The sequence below is a fragment of the Nycticebus coucang genome, chromosome 7 (assembly GCF_027406575.1).
Source record: "Nycticebus coucang isolate mNycCou1 chromosome 7, mNycCou1.pri, whole genome shotgun sequence".
In the NCBI taxonomy this organism is placed as follows: domain Eukaryota; kingdom Metazoa; phylum Chordata; class Mammalia; order Primates; family Lorisidae; genus Nycticebus; species Nycticebus coucang.
In genome coordinates, this window is record NC_069786.1 from 64698072 (window position 1) to 64718900 (window position 20829).

Genomic DNA, 20829 nt, shown 5'->3' on the forward strand with positions numbered 1-20829 from the left:
ATGTGTAACTGTATCACACATATTTTAATTTATTTATCATTTCTTATTTTAGAAAGAACAGAAAATATTGCATTTACTAATAGGTTATGTTAGGGATGAGCGCACCTAACTTTTGTCTAAGAATTTCAGTCAATGAAGACCTATCATATCCAATGGTGGTCCATGTGGTTGTAATATCAAATCATTATTTCTGTATTTAGATACACAGATACCTGGCATTGTGTTACCATTGCCTACAACATCCGTACAGTGACATGATGTACAGGTTGGTAGCCTAGTTGTGTAGTAGGTTGTACCATCTAGGTTTGTGTAAGTGTACTCTGTGATGCTCACAGAGTGACTAAATGACCTAACAACATATTTCACCCCATTGTTAAGTGACACATGGCTATCAGGATTGCCACCTTTTCCACTAGTCCCACCTCTAGTACTTTGGACAGGTCACTCAACCTCTTTGGACCTCAGTTTTCTCATTTGTGAAATGTATAGGAAGGGATGTGTCAGTTAAGTTGGTGAACTCATCCTAGAAATCCTCATTGCTGAATATCGCTAGGGTCAGCTTTGAAATACTCCCCTTGGGAAGCTGTGCACCAATGCCAACACATAGTCTACCCTTCAAAGCAATTTTAGAACTTCTTTTCTGGAATGGCTGTCAGAGCTATTGTTGTTATTACTCTTGATGTCTTGAATGTCATCAAAATGTCTTCTGTCAGGTAAAGAAAAAAGTCATTTGGGGCCAGATCAGGTGAGAAGGGAGTGTGTTCTAATACAATTATTTGTTTTACTGGCTAAAAACTCCGTTAAAGACAGTGTCATGTGAGCTGGTGCATTGTTGTGATGACTCTAGAGTCATGAGTTGATGGCCAAGATTTTCAGTTAAGATTTCCCTGTTTCTCTATCAAAGTTTACTTGGTATGCTCTGCTTCTCACAGTCAGCCAATGATTTTGACACACAAGTCGATGAATTTTTGTAATGTTTTCATCAATTCTGCTCATTACTGGCCATCCTGACTTCCCTTCATCTGTGATACTTTCTTTCCCCTCAGGAAAATGTTTTATTCATTTATACACTGCTGTTTTCTTCATGGATTATCCCCAGGGACTAACCTGTCCCTGGTGTCACTTCCACACTTGCCAAATTTAACAAGAAATTTAATGTTTATTCATTACTCTAATTTAAGCTCCAAAATTCTGTGACAGTGTGCAAAACATACAATAATGAATGCCACTCAGCAAGACACTGCCACATGCCACACTGACATGTGTGAGACACTGATTTACTAAGGTTATGAAACCTTACTGAGTTGTTTGTACAGTGCTGCCAATGTACGTGCATGGTGGCCAGTTCACAAACTTAATGGTCAGACCTTGTTTGTACATTGTACTAAGTTGTTTTTAAATAGCTTTAAAGTTCCTCAGGGCCCAAATTTGATCTGGGAGGTTGTAGACTATTATTTTTCCTAATTTGTTTTTCCTGTCTGTCTCCTTTTCCCCCTGAGACTCCAATTTAGCTTATACTTACTGAAATTGTTCTACATAGGTCCTCGAAGTCTGTTTATCGTTCCATTTTTTTCTTTCTCTTTTTCAGATTGCATGGTTAAAGATCACTGAATTTTTCCTTTACATTTCTTTTCCCCTAAGAGTTGGGTCATGTTTTCCTCATTCTTCATCAACCATTTAGTTCCTATCCTGGACACAGTGAAAGTCATGTTGTGGAAATTCTGTATTTTCTTATATTGCTCTGAAAAATGTTGATGTTTTGTTAACAACAGGCAATTTACTTGGACTCAAATTGTAGCCTGTCATGCTTGCAGTGGATAGTGGCCTCGGTTTCGGATCAGTTCTTTTAAACTGTAGCTCCTTCTGTGTTCAGTTTACCTTGTATGTTCATGGTTCAGAAGTCAGGTAGAATCATGCTTGGTTTGTACACAGAATTTTTCCTCTTCCGTGTGGTCCTCTAATCACTCTCTGATTTCCCCAAGGCTCCTTTCCCTGGTTCTGTAGGTAGAAAGAGAATGTATTTAATCTATCAAAGTTTTACCTGCTGCTGCGACTGTGTCTGATCTCAGGGTAGAGGTGCAAAATAAATACACAAACAGGCAGGGAGGTCACTCTTTGCTGGTTGCTTTGCTCCAACTTTTGACTCCCTTCCAGAGTCTATTTGCTTTTATTCAGTCTCTAGAGTCTTTAGGTGGTGTTTCTGTTGTATACTTTGTTTATTTGTTTTGGTTTTATATTTTGGGGGGAGGTATAGGTATGTTATGCAGAATTTTTAAAGATGAATAATCTGTTGGTTAGGCCTAATTTCTCTACAACAAAAACAGAATGTCCCTCCCAATTACTTTTTATTCGAAATCTTTATTGAAGCAGGGCATATTGGCTTACACCTATAATCCCAGCACTTTTTTTTTATTAAGTCTTTTGTATATAGATCATAAATACATTTATGCCCATTTCAGTGTGTTGATTATTTGTACAAATTGGAGTGCTTACATCACACTAATCAGCATAGATTTCATCTCATTTACCCAATTATAGCATTAGGACATTTGTGTTCTACACTTGATAGAACCAACTTGTACTTGCAATGTGCTCCATAGTTATGGTCCCCCTACTATCCCCTACTATCCCTCCTACCCCCTCCCCATCCTTCGCCTTCCCTCCTTCATCATAGACTAAAGTTGTGTTTCATTTTTCATGTGCAAGTGTGAGTTATTATAAATTGGTTTCAGAGTAGTACTGAGTACATTGGATACTTTTTTTTTCCATTCCTGAGATACTTTACTAAGAAGAATATTTTCCAGCTCCATCTATGTAAACATAAAGGAGGTAAAGTCTCCATTTTTTTTACTGTTGCATACTACTCCATGGTATATATATACCACAATTTATTAATCCATTCATGGGTCGATGGGCACTTGGGCTTCTTCCAATTCCCAGCACTTTTGAAGGCTGATGTGAGAGGATTATTTAAGGCCAGGAGTTCAAGACCAGCCCAGCCAACACAGCAAGACCCCATCTCTAAAAATAAAAAATAATAAAAAAAATCTTTATTGAGATAGTTATAGATTGACATACAGTTACTTAGAAGTAACTGAAATGCTACAGTTGGAAAAGATTAGAAGTCCCTGGCCATGTTACTCAGAAATGTGTACTCTGTAAGCATTTATTCTTTTAGAACTTCCTTTTCCAGATGGTGAACTTCTCTGAGTGCAAGGCTCCCTTTGTGTTTTGTCTGCCCCTCACCTGCTGTCCCGTGGTCACTTCAGTACTTTCTGCAGAGATGTTTAATTCATGTTTAAAATCCAAATACATACATGTCGTTACATAGAATGGAAAATGGGAGTGTCTGAGGTATTTTCTCTGCTTTTTAACCGAGGCTAGTACTTTTCAAAGCTTACATCCTTAATGTGTCTCCTTTTAAATATAGTACATGAAAGGACTTCATAGATGTTTGATCTTTTGAAGGTTGGTGGTACTACTTTTGATAAAAAACAAAAAAGGTAATCTTGGCGAGCATTTCTTTATAGAGATAACCATCAAAGTTTGAAAATACATAGTTCCCCTCAACTATTTCATTTGTAAAAGCCGTTACCCATCTGTCCCCTGTTTCTCTTTCTCCAGTGCTCTTTTCTTCCTCTCTAGACATTGTGAAAGACAGCTTTTGTGAATTTATTTCTACCAGAGCCAGCATTTAAATAAAATCTAGCTTTTCTCTAATGGACCGTGGTAGTAGGTAATAAAATTGTGGTAGTTGTGTCTTGGGTTTTATTTGGTATCTGATCCTGTTTGGGAAAAAAAAAAATGGTAGAGGTGATAGACAATTTCTTTAGAGAATAAACACAATAAAATGTTTACATCTCATTTAATTAGGTTTATCTATTAGGCAGATGAGAGTTACATGCACTCCTTCTTTTCTCTCTGCTCCCATTTGAGATTTAGTATTTGCTTTTTCTTCCTAGTTTATGGAGTTTCTTAAATACTGTATCGGAAATTTAGTGTTTGGCTTACTGTACAGGATAAGTTGAAAAGAGAACACTGAATGAAAGGCTGGTGGAGGCTACCCCAGGGTTCTTCGGGGCAGCTTTGATATCACATCATAGGGACAAGGGGATTATAGAAATGGCTTCTCATATTGAAATGGTCAGTCTCCTACCCTCTGAGTCCCATGTGCCTCTAGGTGGACATGGATATTGAAGGGAATTAAAATACACATCTCCTTTGGAAAAGATAATTTGGGAACCTACCATTGTGTTTTAGGGGATTTGTTCATTCTTTGTTCAGCCATCAAATAAATATTCATTGAATGTCCACAGTGTGCCAGGTGTATAAAGTAAAAACATGGTTCTTACATCTTTCAAAGAATCCAAGTGTGTTGATAATTATGCATATCCACCATGGACTATTTAAACTTTAAAGGGCTTCTGACCTCTCTGGTCTTCTCTGCAAAGCACTGCTGATGTCAGTCCTGCTTCCTGTGGCCGAACTAAGTAAGATCATGTACAAGGCTCCAAGGCTCTGGAGATGTGGACTTTCACTAAGGCCCAGTCCTGCCCTCCTGAAGGCCATCCACAGGGAAGAGGGACACATACGCTCATACTGAATATCTTGTGGAAAGTGTGGCTGCAGCACCCTGGAGGTCCATCAGGGTGGACAGGGGAGTTGGAAAGATTTGGGTCCTGCGAGGACCCCAGGTGTGCAGGAGCCCGGACCTTGAGCACATTGCTGGTGTGGGCTCCTCCTGCACCTGTACCAGGCCTAGGGCTTGATGACAAGGGTCACTACAATTTATTGTCCAAACAGGACCTCTCCTTTTTTGTACTGTGGGAAACTATCAAATGAGGATACTTTAGTCAGTAAAGGTGGTGCCATCAATAATGATGCTGGGAACCCCAGTACTCAAGGAAAACTGGGGTGAGTAGTTATTCTACCTGATGGCCTTTGTCTTTTCTAGTGCCTGGCCTGGTTTCTGGACTTTGTTTTGTTTTTTTTTTTTTTTTTTTTTTTTTTTGCTTGGTACTTTTAGAACTTGTTGAATGCACATGGCTTGACATAGTATAGCTGAAGCTGGGTGGGGTGCTGGATCCAGGAAAGTCATGGAGGGTAAATGCAATGGAGTAAAACCTTGCCTGTGGCTCACATTACAGATTTTAGACAAAGGGATATTAATCTTTTAACATAACATGCATCTGTGGGCATGTATGGAATGGAATTGTAGTAATATTTTATGGAATTGTATGGAATTGTAGTAATATTTTACATATAAGGATCTAAGGCACAGAGATTAATTCCTGTAGCTAGGAATCTATAGCCAAATAGTAGCAGGAAATAATTCCCATCCTGTGCCTGAGGCATTGCTTTAAAAATATGTTCATAGAGCATCATATTTGTTTGATTATGATTATCAAAATGTGATGAGCTTGGTGATCGAGGAGTATGCTGTTGCATTTGTTCTTGAGATTTAGAAAAAAAATAGAGGTTTTAAAAAGTGGGTTGGTGACTCGGCGCCTGTAGCTCAGTAGCTAGGGTGCCAGCTACATATACCCGGGGCTGACGGGTTCGAACCCAGCCCGGGCCTGCCAAACAGCAATGACAACTGCAATCAAAAAATAGCTGGGCGGGCGGCGCCTGTGGCTCAAGGAGTAGGGCACCGGTCCCATATGCCGGAGGTGGCGGGTTCAAACCCAGCCCCGGCCAAAAACCACAAAAAAAAAAAAAATAGCTGGGCATTGTGGCGGGTGCCTGTAGTCCCAGCAACTTGGAAGGCTGAGGCAAGAGAATCGCTTAAGTCCAAGAGTTTGAGGTTGCTGTGAGCTGTGATGTCACGGCACTCTACCCAGGGTGACAGCTTGAGACTGTCTCAAAAAAAAAAAAAAATTCTTGGAAGATGATATCTAAGGTGAGGGGTTTGCGATTGAGGAGATTCCTTTGAGTAAATTCTTTCACTGTCCTTCTTCCTGTGTATGCATTGTTGAGGGTCACACAGAGAATATAGTAAATCCCCAAGTTACAGATATCCAACTGATGGATAACTCACATGAACGGAGGCTATTACAGGTAATAAATAAATGTACCCATTCCAACTTACATAACATATTCAACGTAAGAACAAACCTATCTCGTTTGTAAGCTGGGAACCTCCCGTATCTGCAAACTTGTCGGCCACACTCAGCACCAGGGTAGCAACACTGAGAACATACCCACTGAAGTTAACCAGTGGCCAACTTCCTTGACCCCGTCCCGTGTGTGTCTAGGCACTGTCCTGGAGTATACAAAGATGAAAAGATTAGTCTCTGCATTAGACTGCACTGTTGAGATGAAGAAAAGACTGTGTGCTAGACTAGCAGGTAGTTACAGGATAATAAAATCATGGGAGATTGGACCAGTATGTCCAGATTGTGAGAGGTAGCTTAAAACAACTCTTAGAAGTTGTAGATGCTTTTTTTTTTTTTACACAGCTTCATCAGTAGATGTCACCATGGCTTTGGGACCTGTGCATTCCTGCTGTCCTTCAGTGCCTCATTTCCAGGCCAGTGCAGCCAGACACAAGGTTCCGTCTTCTTGTTCTTCCCTGACCTAGACAGTGGCTTAGGATAAAAGCAATTCCTGTGATGCTTACAAACATTTTGGACTTTTCAACTTCGGACGTCATGCCCTTTGACATCCTTCATTACTTCTTACGAGAAAGAAGCAAATAACCCCAAAGCAGAGAATTTTAAGAAGCCACAAGGGACTGGGGATGAATGTAGCACACTTTGATTATAGAAATACAAACAGCCAAGTTTATGACGAGGGGTGATCAGAAACACTCGTTCTGCATGTGAAATTAGATGTTTAGTAAATACTTTCTCACAGTAAAAATATCACATGACTATGGCTATGTGTGGGAAGAGCATGAGTTACATCATTTTAAAATCATAGTTTGTTTTCTTTATATATCTCATACCCTTACAGTTTCACCTGGTAGTCTTTCTATCTCATTAGAATGTGAGGATTGGAGGCTAAAAGGATTTCTTTAATGTTACTGTTGAAAACGAAAGAAGAAAAACATTAAATCTGCTTTATAGTTACTGAATGAATGATAAGACTTGGGGAATGTTGACACTCATGAATTCCTACCAGGACTTTATTGGGACAGTTGAGCAATTGATGTATAACTGGTGGCATCAAGAACAGCTATACAAAGAATAACTTCTGACTGTCTGCTTTTTTTTCTTTTTCTTAATTTTTAGATTTGTAGCCAAACCATGTGCCATAGCCCTCAACATTCAGGCCAGTGGACCACAAATTGCTCAGCCCAATGCCATTCTGGAAAAGGTCTTCACCGCAATTACAAAGGTATACTTGTCTTTTCCTGCAGTATGAATCATCCTAATCACCATTCTCAGCCTGCAGTCATTCAATGCCTTACTCTCTACATTTTGAGAATAAACTTTTACATAGCTTTGTTCAGAAAAAAGCGTGTTCTCAGAAAGAATGTCACTACAGCATTGGGATGAGATGCAAATGGCAGAAGAGGAATAAAACTGGGCTTGTCTTAGACCTAGTAGTTTACTCTCAGGTTGATTGTCAGTAGCCTGTCTGTAAAGACCAGTCTTGGTTAGATAGTGATCAGTCTAACTCTGTGCTTCCTTTAATTTCACTTGCCTTGAAGCAATACGGATGAGGGCTGGGTGGGACTTTATGGGGGCAACTGGATAAAGCTGAAAAGTATGATTTACACAGGTATGCAGAAAGGGACCTGTTGGCCTATAGCATGTGATAAACGTGAACAATGACAACAACCAAAAAGGCCTAATTGAAGAAGAACAGCGTTGCAACATGAATGAATGAAGGATGGGGGTCTGGAGAGTTGTAAGTGAAGGATTATTCCCTGTAGAGAATAAAAGACAGGAGAGAGACAATCTGGTGAGAGTTGAAGTCCAAAGTAGGAATGGGAAGAGCAGGAGCGGGTGGTGGGAGAAAAGACTGCCTCCACTTCACGGTGATACCTCCTTCAAAATGAAGAGTGGGGGCAAAGACCAGAAGTCACAAACCTTCTGTCAAAAGCCGTAAGAAAACAAAGCCGACTGCAGAGTTCCCGAGTCCCAGGCCCATTCTCTTGTATGGCTCTCATCAGTCTCATCTTACTCTGGGCTGGACAAGAAAGAAGAAAACACCAGGACAAGTAAAACATTTTGTGAGAAGTATGGTGTGTTTATCTATTAAATGGTTCATTTTCCTTCCTTCATTTTTCTGGGAGAATTACCCAGGCTTCCGAGCTGTGATTTGATAGTGTTAAGCAAATTCTGTTCCTTTTTTGGTATTTGTGTTGCTAGCCATTTGTACTATTTGTCTCTTGTATTACAGCTATTAATTCAAATATGCAAACACTTTGTTTATTTTATTATCTTTATTTCTGCCAAAATTCTCTGTCCTTTTAAAAATGGTATTTTTTCCCAGGTGATTTTTTTGTTTGTTTGTTTGTTTTTAACATCTTTTCTAGGAAGAAAAGAAGAATGAATGGAATTTTAGGAAAAGCCCCTTTGGTAGTTTTATGGGTTAATTTTTGACTGCCAGATTCCAATTTGAAGGGACACATATCCTATGGTATTTAAAAGAAGAGAATATTGAGAAAAAAACTTACATTTTCATTTAGCATATCGATGTACTACAGTGAAGCACCTTTTTTCCTTTTCAAAAAGCAGATGTAAGGTTTCATTTGAAAAGGATTGCAGCACATTTGCATTTTCTTTATGAACTACTCTAAATGTGTTAAATGTATAATAACCTAAATGAATAATGCAATGAGTTTTTTCCCCCAATTTTATGCCTCCCTTTAGAAATCCTGCAGTAGACATTTTGTTTCCCGGGCATTTGTTTATTATGGTCACTGGAGAAATTTCTCTTGTAAAAATAATAAAAAGGTTTTGCAGCCAGGCTTGCTGCTCTGAAGACTATTTGCTTCTGGCTAATTTTAACTATCATATTCTCTTAGTTTCTAAGGCCTTTGAAGGTTTTTACATAATTAAAACAGAAGCCTCATGCCTTAAATATGAATGTGGCAAAAGTTAGACTGTTTTTCTTTGTATCTTTTGTAGTTTTCTAGTCTTACCTGTGATATAAAAATATAACAGGTCAGTTGATGGAATAGGAGGCCTGGAGGTGGAGAACTGTAACAAAGTGTCTGGATGTGTTTGCGTGACTATCCAGCATCCTGCCTTCAACCACATTTCCAGTGACCCTTTGTAGAAGGGCATGATTATAATCCTTCAAGTACAAGAGATGGACCCTCTAAACCCCTTAAAGTCTACTGTGCACTGGACTGGCTACAGAGTTCGTGAGGCCCAGTACAGAATGAAAACGTGGGACCCCCTTATTCAAAAAGCACAAAACAAGTGCTGTTAAAAATATAACACTTTTTCTTTCCTCCCTCGGTCTCTCTCTCTCTGTCAGGTGTTTTTTTATCCACTATGTACTGTTGTGCTCACTCAGACACGAACATACTCACGGGACAAGTGCAGACCTTCACAGGTGCCTGGGGGATCCTCCCTCTCACTTACTGCACACATGACCTGCCAACTGCCAGGTTCTCCTATTTTGCAGAGACTGGCTGGTAAGCTGTGTCCCACCTGGGAGTGCAGAGAGAAGTTGAGGCAGGCATCTCTCCTGTCCATGGCCCACTGCTCCAGACCATGAGGGATAGGTTACCTTCAAGTTCACTGCAACCTTTGTGCCCAGATCGCGAATGGGCAAGAGGCTCACCCCTGCTGAGTAGCCTGCCAAACGCACCGAAGTGGCTTCCTCCATGACTGCCCTGAGACATCTCCAGCGGTACAAACTTAACTCCCTATTCCCCATGCTTGCACCCAGGCCCCTGTGGCAGGCTGAGGCAGAAGCAGTCCCTAGGTGGAGAGGAAAGGGGGATTTTGGTGGGTGTTGGTATCCAGGGGCCAGGGATTGGGGGAGCAATCATCCATTTAGTGGAAGTAGTCGGACGTGTATGTGCCAAGACTCCAAGCCCCTGGCACGTGCTCTTCTGCCCCACTGGACTTCACTTATAAAATGCAGATTTCACGATCAAACTATAGTAGAACTTCTGTAGTTGACCGCCTCCCTACACTGCCCACCTCCTTAAGTGGATCTGATTTTCATAGATCCTATCAGTACAGTAGTAGGCCTAGGTCCTTATGTTGACCACCTCTGTGCATTGACCACACAGTTCCTTGGGTGTTTAACTTATAGAGGTTCTACTGTATTAAAGATTTCAAGATGATGGCCACAGAGTTTTTAGCCCCATGTGTGGGCTCTTCTGGATGTGGGGCCCTGTGTGGCCTCCCTGCTACATGCCCTGACTGTAGTTCTCATCTGTCAAAGTAGCTGATGAATTTGAACCTATTGATAGTCTTCAGGGGTCTCTCTTTGTGAGATAACTCCTATTGGTCTATTCTCTTTATCTCTCTTCTTTCCATCCCCCCAATCTAAAGTTTCAGAGAGCTACCAATATTATACATTCCTGTAATTGGAGACTTTGGTGTTGAGGTCAGCCAGACTGACTGGTCTGTTGCTTCCCAGTGTTGGGGTCTTGGGAAGTTTCTTGGCCCCCCGAAGCCGCAGGTATTTCATTTGTAAAAACCTTTCAATAACTTCCTCACAGGTGTTCTTGAGGGTGAACTACAGTAATGCATGTGAATCATTCAGTAGTGATGTGCCATCTTTTCGGGCCAGTGGTTCTCATAATTTGCCTTTTTATCGCCCAAGGAGTTAAAATGCAGATAGCTGCATCATATTTCTAGAGATTCTGATTCAGTAATCTTGGAATAGGACCCAAAAAATCTATAATTATGGATCGTCAGACCCATTCACATGAACAGAATAAATACTTCTCTTTAGTGAATATTTTTGATTTCACATTTCTGAACTGGTTATATATTCAGAGTTGTCTGAGTAAATATATTTTTAACTTTTGGGCATTCTCCTCTTACATTATTTGTACATATATAAGATGCCAGCTACCTCACTTTTCTAACCAAATCAGTTCTTAAGCCATAGGCTTAAGAATGTATGTCAGCTATAAAAACTAGGTTTTATGATCCAGGAAAGTCATCTCATAATCTATTTTATGGTACTTTAGACTATATTTTAAAATTACAGGCAGATTCCCCATTCTTTTCATATACCTGTTCTCCTTTACTTTCATTTTTTAACTTTCCTTTTTTCCCCCCTCTCACTACTAGTTAAGATTCATGTTATTAAAATTAACCTAGGTCGGGTGGCACCTGTGGCTCAAAGTGGTAGGGCGCCGGCCCCATATGCCGGAAGTGGTGGGTTTAAACCCAGCCCTGGCTGAAAACTGCAGGAAAAAAAAAAAAAATTAACCTAGGTCGTCCTAGTGCAAAAATGTTTAGATAAATCACCATTATTCTCTCTCTGGACATCCTTCAAAAACACTTACGAGGAATAATAAGAAAAAATATGAATAAGAAAATTCATACATACATACACCTACACACTCACATAAGAAAGAAAAGGAAAGATCTCACAAACTTTATATTCGTCAAATTAGAAGATGCCTCTCTCTAGATGTCAAGACATAAATAAAGGCTAACAGGAAATACTTGGGATTGGGCTAAAGCCAAGTAGGAGGAATTGTAAGGCCTGAACATGGATGGCAGGCCCAGGGTGGGGAGATGTCAGGGAAACCAGCACAAGGACGTTTGCAAGGGTTGGGGAGACAAAAGCTCCAACCACTGTTTAGCACGATAAGTGCAGGGAGTAGGGAGCAAGGCTGCTAGAAGTGGAGGAGGTACCAGAAGGCCACATGGACGGCGTTTTCCTCAGTGGCAGCTAAACTGCAAACAGACTGGCTGCTCTTCATAGTGCAAGGAGCTAATCAAGAAAATCCAACTCAGGAGAAGATTATTGGTAAAGAAGCAAGTCACACACATCGAACAGGAACAATAAAAGGAAAGAGCAGCAATGCTCATTAACAGAGATTGTCAGAGAAAAATGAGGCCAACCAAAAAGGCAAATGAAAATTGTGATGAAGATGTTACCAAAAAATTTCAAAAGCTATGAAGCTCTAACTCTGTGGAGGAAGATCATGAAGAATAATATCAGAACTAAAGAAAGAACAATCAACAAGGGGAGATGAGGTGTGGCACCCGTAGCTCAGTGGGTAGAGCACTGGCCACATACACCGGGGCTGGTGGGCTCGAACCCAGCCCAGGCCTGCTAAACAACAATAACAACTACAACAACAAAAAAAATAGCCGGGCATTGTGGTGGGTGCTGTAGTTACAGCTACTCGGGAGGCTGAGGCAAGAGAATCACTTAAGCCAAGGAGTTTGAGGTTGCTGTGAGCTGTGACACCATGGCATTCTACTGAGGACAGCATAGTGAAAATCTGTCTCAAGAAAAAAAGAAAAACAAGGGGAGATGGAATACAGGCTGATAGAGTTCAGGAAAAAGTACCAAAACCATCACAGAAAAGACAGAACTGGGAGGAAACACCAGACATTGCGGAACACTCAGCAAGGAGCATGAAGGATAGAAATAATAAAGCTGAATTAAATGAAACTTACACAAAATAGCTTTAAAAATTTTATATTTAGGCCAAGCAGATCCAGAATTTTAGTAATAAGAATCCCTTCAGGAAAAGCAGAATAAAACAATGAGTTAGAACAAATATTGAAAGATGGAATTCAAAAATTTTTTCCTAAAATAAGTGGAGATTTACTTTAATATGTTAATAAAAATGTATTCAGAATTGACCCAGAAAGTTCAGCACCAAGAGTTATATTGTTAAAGTTATTGGACTTGGTAGACGAAGAAATACATAATGCTTCAATAAGCATTCAAGCAAAAAATTAGATCACTTATTCAGGGGAAATATCATATGATTGTAGGCTTCCTTTTGCGTAACATTTTCAGTATTCTCAAGGAAAATGCAAACGAAGAATTTTTTGTCCAGCCAAATTATTTTTATTCTCTGAAGGCCACAGACATATTTTAACATGAAAAAATTTAAGGAACTTATTCCATGAGTCTTGAGGTAATTAATCATGGATTTTATTTGACTAGGAGATTACTGAGAATGTCTGTGAGTTTTTAATACATTTCAACTATAGAACTAAGAAAGAAAGAAACAGAATGTCCACATTGTGGGGTTCTCACAACGTAGAAATGATGCAGCTGCCAAGAACTGAGAAGAAGGGGAAAGAAAGGGGGAGGCAGAATAAGGCCACTGGTTGCATAATCTCGTCGAAACATATCAGTTAAAGCTGGCAAATCAAACAGAAGTATCAGCATGTTTAATAGGATAAGAGTAAACTCCAAGAAAGATAGTATTATTGATCGATGTTGAGTGGTAGAGGAAAGGGAAGGAGAAGAGGAAATACGGCTACTTCTAAATATTGCTCATGTGGAATCACTAGAGATGGAAAAGAAAGCATGTTCTGTGGACAACCACCAGAAAGAAATCACTCACAAAAGAATGGCAAATAGAACAAACCATACAGCAAGATATTTTTTAAAATCATCAAAACAGAAAGTAGAATGTAATTTAAATAGGGAACTATAAACAAACTTAGAATCACATATGCATTAATGGATTTAATTCATCTAACAAAAAATAATTCAGGCATAATTTACTATTATAGATTGAATGACATCCTCTGTCCCCAGTTCATATATTAAAGTCTCAATTCCCTGCATCTCAGAATGTGGCCTTATTTGGAGATAGGGTCTTTACAGGAGTAAATAATTTAAAATGGGGTTATTAGAGTGGTCCTAATCTGGTTTGACCAGATTCCTCATGAATGTGGACGTGGAGATAGTGTAGAGGGAGGATGGTGTGGAGAAAACTAGGGAAAGCATAGGTATCTGCGGGCCTTGGCGAGAAGCCTGAGCAGATCCTTCCCTCACAGACTCAGAAGGAGCCTTCACCTGGGACTCACAGACTCCTGAACCATGAGAAGGATACTTCTCTTGTCACATCACTCTGCCTGTGCAACTTTGTCACAGCAGCCCTACTAAACCAGTACAGTCACAAAAAGGGATGGCATAAAAAAAGATGGAGACTTTGCATCTTTTGTATTTACCTGGATATGTTTGTAAAGTATCTCAAGAATGGAGAAGCAAGTATCCCATGTTACTCAGTACTAATCTGAAATAGTTGATCAACAAGGACAGGTCCACCCAAAAGGAAAACACAATTAAATTCAACAGGGGGAGAGAAAGGGGGAAGGCGGAGGCCACCTCGCAGGTATAAGGTAGGGTAAATGAACACGTCCTGGATGAAGGACTCAACTACAACTCAGACTTTGGACTTGACCTTACAAACACAAATAAAGTAACGTAATCGTATGTACCCTCATATTAATGTGGAAGAAAAAAATCTTATATATAAAAAAGAAACTAAAAAAACCACGTGTGAGATACCTTATGGCAAAGTAATTAAAAATGTTGAAAATGAAAAGTGTGAGTGAAGGTTTCCAGGCAAACAAAGAAGCAGGGTTTCTGGAAGGGTTAAATGAAGTGAAGAATTGGCTTTTTATTACCAGAAGAATATAATCTATAATTCACCAGGAAGATAAAACAGTTATGAATCATATATGTATTAAATATCTACATAGTCATCAAAAGGAATTGAAGAAGAAACAGAAACAGGGTAAGAAATTTTAATTTACCTCTGGGTCATGACAGATCCAGGGAACAAAACAGAAAATAGAAAATAGACATTCTAAGAAGTGTAAGTAATGAGGAAGAGCTAAAGGGTACATTTAGACACCCTATGTTCTGAACACAGAAACTGTACTTTCTTTTCAAGTACTTATTAAATATTTACAGAAAATTGCACCATGTTAGAAAACTATAATAATTTTTTTAAAAATTAGCCTTGATCTAAGAGTCCTATAAATTAGAAAACAGAAAGCCTCCTGCTCCTAAAAATGTATAGACTATCTTAAATAACGCAGGAATAAAAAGTTTCAGAATATTTACAAAAGCACTACTCACATGTTCACATCCCATGCAAAGCAGTCCTCAGTTGACTCCTACACACATGCGTAGGTGAGAAAAATACTTAAGCACCTAAACATTAGAAAGGAACAGTGGAATCAATGAGATAAGCAAAAGAAAAAAGCTAATAAAGATAAAAAGCCAGGGCCAGGCTGTGGCTCACACCATAATCCTAGATTCTGGGAGGCAGAGGCAATGAGGATCACTTGAGGTCAGGAGTTTGAGACCAGACTGAGCAAGAGTGAGACCATTTCTATTAAAAATAGAAAAATTAGCTGGGTGTTGTGGCAGGTTCTTCGCACTACTTGGGAGGCTATTTCTTGAGCTCAGGAGGTTGAGGTTGCTGAGAGCTAGGATAACACCACTGCACTCCAGCCAGGGCAACAAAGCAAGATTCTGTCTCCAAAGAAATAAAATAATTCTCTCTCTTCCCTACTGTCTGGTTTTGTACTATGTTTTTAGGGACAGAGAGAAGCAGAAAGGCTAGCGAGGAGAGGGGAGGGAGAGAAGGAAGGAAGGCAAAGAAAAGAGAAAGTGAAAGAGCCGGTAACAGACACAGACAAAAGGCATAAAACAAGAAAGGAAGGGTGAGGCTGCAGGGGGAGAAAGTAAAATACAATAAAAACCAAAATTAAATTTAAAATTCAGTTAGCAAAGCTGAATTTTAAAATTTAACCCTTAATTGTTTTAATTATTTTTATAAAGTAACCCAATGTAGTGAAGAGAAAAAAAAAAAAAGCAAGCGCAAATCGCATAATAATTGACAACCACAGAACTAGGAAAGTAAGAAAGCTAGGCAAATGTAGTTGAAAAACTTAGATAAAATAAAAATGACTCCAGGAAAATATAATTTACCCTGCATATGTGCGTGTGTGTATAATGATCAAATTAAAAAAACCAAGCTACAAACATATGCCAGGCTCACATGCTCTCACGAAATAATTCTTACTTTTTTAATTCACTCAAAGTATTTATTGAGTATGGAGGCGTGCAAAGGCCTAAATTCCTTTAGGAATAGTATCAAAATTTGTATTTGATCTTTCTCCTTTATTTTTCTTTTTATGTTTTAAAAGTAATTTTATTCTATCTAGAAATTAATTTTTCCACAATAGAAATTAATGTGCAACTGGGATTTGTTTAACAGAAATTTGCCTTGAAGCAAACTGAACTCCATGCCGTCTATACCATTAAATATGTAATTACCTGTAACTCTAAGACTTCCTTTTTTTCCCTACTGAAAATAATCACCCCAAGGTGCTCTTTATTTTATTTATCTATTTTTATTGCAGCTCAATTGATTTTTTTATAGTTGTCATTTTTTTTTATTAAATCATAACTGACATACATGGTCATGTATACTGATGTGTTTATGGGGTTCAGTGTACTGATTTGACATACAGTGTGAAATGCTTACAATGAACTGATTAACACATCCATCACCTTGCTTACTTGCTTACTTATTTGTTGTGGCAAAAAAAATTATACTTTTTTCTTAATAGTTTTGAAATGGACCATTGCATCATGCACATGAGGTAAAGTGCACAAAATGGATTTGTGTACAATGTGATAAACATTGTAATGTGGTTACTGTAGTCAAGCAAGGTAATGTGCTTGTCTCACAAAAGAATTTTAGCACGCTCTTAGAGTGGATAATTCTCTTCAGCTATGTTAAAGCACAGAAAATGAAGAAACCATCAGTTTCTTTTAATGTAGCAATAAGATGTTAATATCAAAGCATAAGAAAGAGTTCATCACACGAAGCAGAACTAGAGATCAATTGTGTTTCATAAATTGGTAAAGAAGGCGCCTGTGGCTCAGTCAGTAAGGCGCCGGCCCCATATACCGAGGGTGGCAGGTTCAAACCCGGCGCTGGCTGAATTGCAACCAAAAAAATAGCCAGGCGTTGTGGCGGGCGCCTGTAGTCCCAGCTACTCGGGAGGCTGAGGCAAGAGAATCGCTTAAGCCCAGGAGTTGGAGGTTGCTGTGAGCTGTGTGAGGCCCTAGCACTCTACCGAGGGCCATAAAGTGAGACTGTCTCTACAAAAAAAAAAAAAAAAAAAATCCTAAATAAAAAGCTAGCAGACTAGCTGGCTAGAATCTAGTAACACATTAAAAGAATTATCCTCACCAAGTAGAGTTTATTCTAGGAATTCAGGGTCCTCCTGTATTTGATATAAAAAAATCTATAGAATACATTTCATTAAATGATCTAAGGAAAAAAAATGATACTCCATGGATGCTGAAACCTAACAGCTTTTTGATTAGAATAAAACTAACATCTTTTTGATTAAAATAAACTAACATCTTTTTGATTAAAATAAACCAATTCAGGATAGGTGGTTTCTTTTATATAATAAATATTAGTTAATCTATTGGTATCTAGGTCCTAAATCTGGCCCCTTACTTAATGATAAAATTAAAAGTCCAGATAGGGATGCCTGTTATAACCACTGTTCTACTTCATCTGAATTAACAAATAAATAAGAAAAAGAAAAATAAACATAAAAAGTGGAAATGAGATGCAAAACTGTTGTTATTTGACGATTTCTTTGTTCATTCAACAAGTATTTATTGAGTCCTGCTATCATCTAGGAACTGGTGAATAAAGATAATAAAAATGTCTTTTGTTTATGGAGCTTATATTACAACATGTTATTATATAATTATAGACCCTGAAAAGTAAAAGAATCAAGTGAAAAACAGGTAATAAAAATGTCTTTTGTTGGGGCGGCGCCTGTGGCTCAGTGAGTAGGGCACCGGCCCCATATGCCGAGGGTGGCGGGTTCAGACCCGGCCCCGGCTAAACTGCAATCAAAAAATAGCTGGGCGTTGTGGCGGGTGCCTGTGGTCCCAGCTGCTCGGCAGGCTGAGGCAGAAGAATCGCTTAAGCCCAGGAGTTGGAGGTTGCTGTGAGCTGTCTGAGGCCACGGCACTCTACCGAGGGTGGTACAGTGAGACTCTGTGTCTACAAAAAAAAAAAAAAAAAAAATGTCTTTTGTTTATAGAGCTTATATTCAACATGTTATTATATAATTATAGACCAAAAGTAAAAGAATCAAGTGAAAAACAGGTAATAAAAATGTCTTTTGTTTATGGAGCTTGCATTACAATAATATTATTATATGATTGTAGACCCTCAAAAGTAAAAGAACCAAGTGCAAAACTATCACAAACAATATGAAATTGTATTACAAAAGTCATAACCAGAAGCCAGTAGCTTTCATATACACGAGAACCTCCATAGTTGAACATCTTCCTACATGGACTCCCTTAAGTTGAACTGATTTTCATAGACCAAACGTGTACCACATGTACATATCAGCAGGCCTGATTCTCTACGTTGACCATCTTCCTATGTTGACCGGTTTGGTACAGTCCCTTGTGTGGTCAGCTTACAGAGGTGCTGCTATATATGTAAACAATAAGCAGTTGCAAGATATAAGAAGGTACCTTTTTTACAATAGAGCCCAGAAGAGATATTATCCCTAGGGAAAAAAAATAATAAATTATGCGTAAGACCTTTCTGAGGTGTGCCGAACACTCTTGAAAGACACAAAAAACAAACAGAATACAGATGGCAGTTCATCCTGCATTAATTTTAAAACTTGGTGCCATCTTATTAAAAATACCAACAGGTTTGCTTCTTTGACCATCTGTTTATTTTGAAAATAGACAAACGAATTCTAAAGTTTATATGGAAAAATAAACAAAAATTTCTGAGAAAACTGTGTAGGATTGGCACATGAATAGTAGACCGGTAGAAGAAATTTGGTTTTTCACTGGGGAAAAAGTGAATGATGGTATCGGGATACTGGGTGGCCATCTGGAAACAAAGAGTCTTACCTCATCCTGAATAAAATATTTATTCCGAAGGCACTAAAGATTCGAATGTAAAAACCAAAGCCTTAAATGTATTAGAAGAATTAAAAAAATTCTGGGGGAATTTTTCGAACATTTGGAATAAGTTAGGCTTTTCTAAATATGACTCCTTATTTAGAAGCTCTAACAGAAAATAATGATAAATTCAAATATGTTAGAAAACTTCTCCAAGGGGGGGAAAATATTATAAGCAAATTTTAAAACACAAATAACATACCAGCAAAAAGTATGCAACTTAATCACCCCGACAAATGAAGAAATCCTGTAAATCAACAAAGAAAATGTGAAAAAAGAAAAAACCCAAAGCAATAGATATGAGTGTACTCTTCTCCCCAAAAGGAAATATAAAGTGTCTTTTAAAGCACGAGAAGGCATTTCTCTCATTAAAAGAAAAATCAAAACTACTCTGAGAATAATACATTTTACATATCAGTCTGGAAAAAATGGAAAAGTCTGATATACTTTATTTAGGCTTTGGGAAATGAACACTCTTGCTTTTGAGAGTATAAATTGATAAAGTTAGTAGTAAGTTTATTATTAAATCATAGCTGTGTACATTAATGCAATCATGGGGCACCATACACTGGTTTTATAGACCATTTGACACAATTTCATCACATTGGTTAACATAGCCTTCCTGGAATTTTCTTAGTTATTGTTGTTAAGACATTTATATGCTACATTTAGTAACTTTCACATGTACCCTTGTAAGATGCACTGTAGGTGTAGTAGTTTTTAATGTTAAAATAAATTATAAATCGGGCAGCGCCTGTGGCTCAAAGGAGTAGGGTGCCAGCCCCGTATATCAGAGGTGGCAGGTTCAAACTTGGCGCCCCCGCCAAAAAAACCCCCCAAAACCTGCCAAAATAAATTAGAAATCCATAGGCTTTGCTGTACAGCTTTCACATCCAGGAATTTATCCCACAGATAAACCTGTACAAACTGACCCATGGCAAGGTTATTTATTATAGCTTTGTTTATAGCTGTAGAAATTTGGCAACTACCAAAATAAAAGCAGAATGGATACGTTACAATATATCCCACTAAATCTTCAAAAAAATGTGGGTGTTCTCAATAAATTGGTAAGGAAATATTTCAAGATTCATTGTAATGTGAAAAACCCAAAGTCCCTTTATAATGTCTTTAGTATGCAACAATTTGCGTGACAAGGGTGGAATCAAGAATACCTATTCCAATTTGCTTATGTTTGCATAAAATAGCTTTGCAAAGAAACTGGTTCAGTAACTGGTTCCCTGGTGGGAAGGGGAGAATAGGGACTACAGAGTAGGAACAAATTTGGAAGCTGAAACCTTGCATAGTTTTTAATTTGTGAATCATGTGAGTATTTTCTTTGCCAATAAATTTAGAAAATAAATTGAAATTAAAAATAAATCTTGTTAGGATAATGGTGTAGCCAAGGTATTAATTATTATATTGTAGGCATCCTGTTTTCTTCCTGCCGTAATTTTGACTAAGGGAGATGGGAAAGGCATGGGTAGTTGGTATCTTTACTACTAAAAAAACTGCTCAAAGTATGTGCCCATTGAAAGCTGGTGAATTACATTTATAGTAATAGGTCAACATATTTTATGACCATAAGGCCATTTGCTGTGTTTTCTGAGTGACTATTTTAGTTCAGACTGCTGTAGCAGAATACCACAGGCTGAGTGGCTTAAATACAAACATTTACTTCTCACAGTTCTGGAGGCTAGATGTCTTAAGATCAGGGCATCAGCATTGATGGTTTGGTGGGCAGCCGTCTTCCTGTTCACAGAGGGCCATCTTCTCTTGTATCCACATGTGGCAGAAAGAGAGAAAGTGAACCCTCACTCAGATGTACTCCCACCCTCTGGTGTTTCTTCCTAAGGGCATTGATCTCATCATCTGAGCTCCATCCTCATGACCTAACTGCCTCTCAAAGGTCTCACCTCCTAATACCATTACATTGGA

The 20829-nt window shown here is 38.6% G+C and overlaps 1 protein-coding gene and 1 long non-coding RNA gene across 3 annotated transcripts in view; one reads left to right on the plus strand and one right to left on the minus strand.

Moving 5' to 3' along the window:
• CERS6 (ceramide synthase 6) overlaps positions 1–20829 on the plus strand; it is a 303806-nt gene that overhangs the window by 83394 nt on the left and 199583 nt on the right. For both annotated transcript variants that reach the window (XM_053597456.1, XM_053597457.1), the window contains exon 2: positions 7233–7338. In XM_053597456.1, the coding sequence (XP_053453431.1) occupies positions 7233–7338 (106 nt within the window). The remainder of the gene's footprint in view (positions 1–7232; positions 7339–20829) is intronic.
• LOC128590201 (uncharacterized) lies at positions 27–15481 on the minus strand. Its single transcript, XR_008381240.1, has 3 exons — positions 14998–15481; positions 8037–8136; positions 27–1998 (listed from the first exon to the last, which is right to left on the minus strand). It is a non-coding gene; the product is annotated as an uncharacterized LOC128590201 (long non-coding RNA).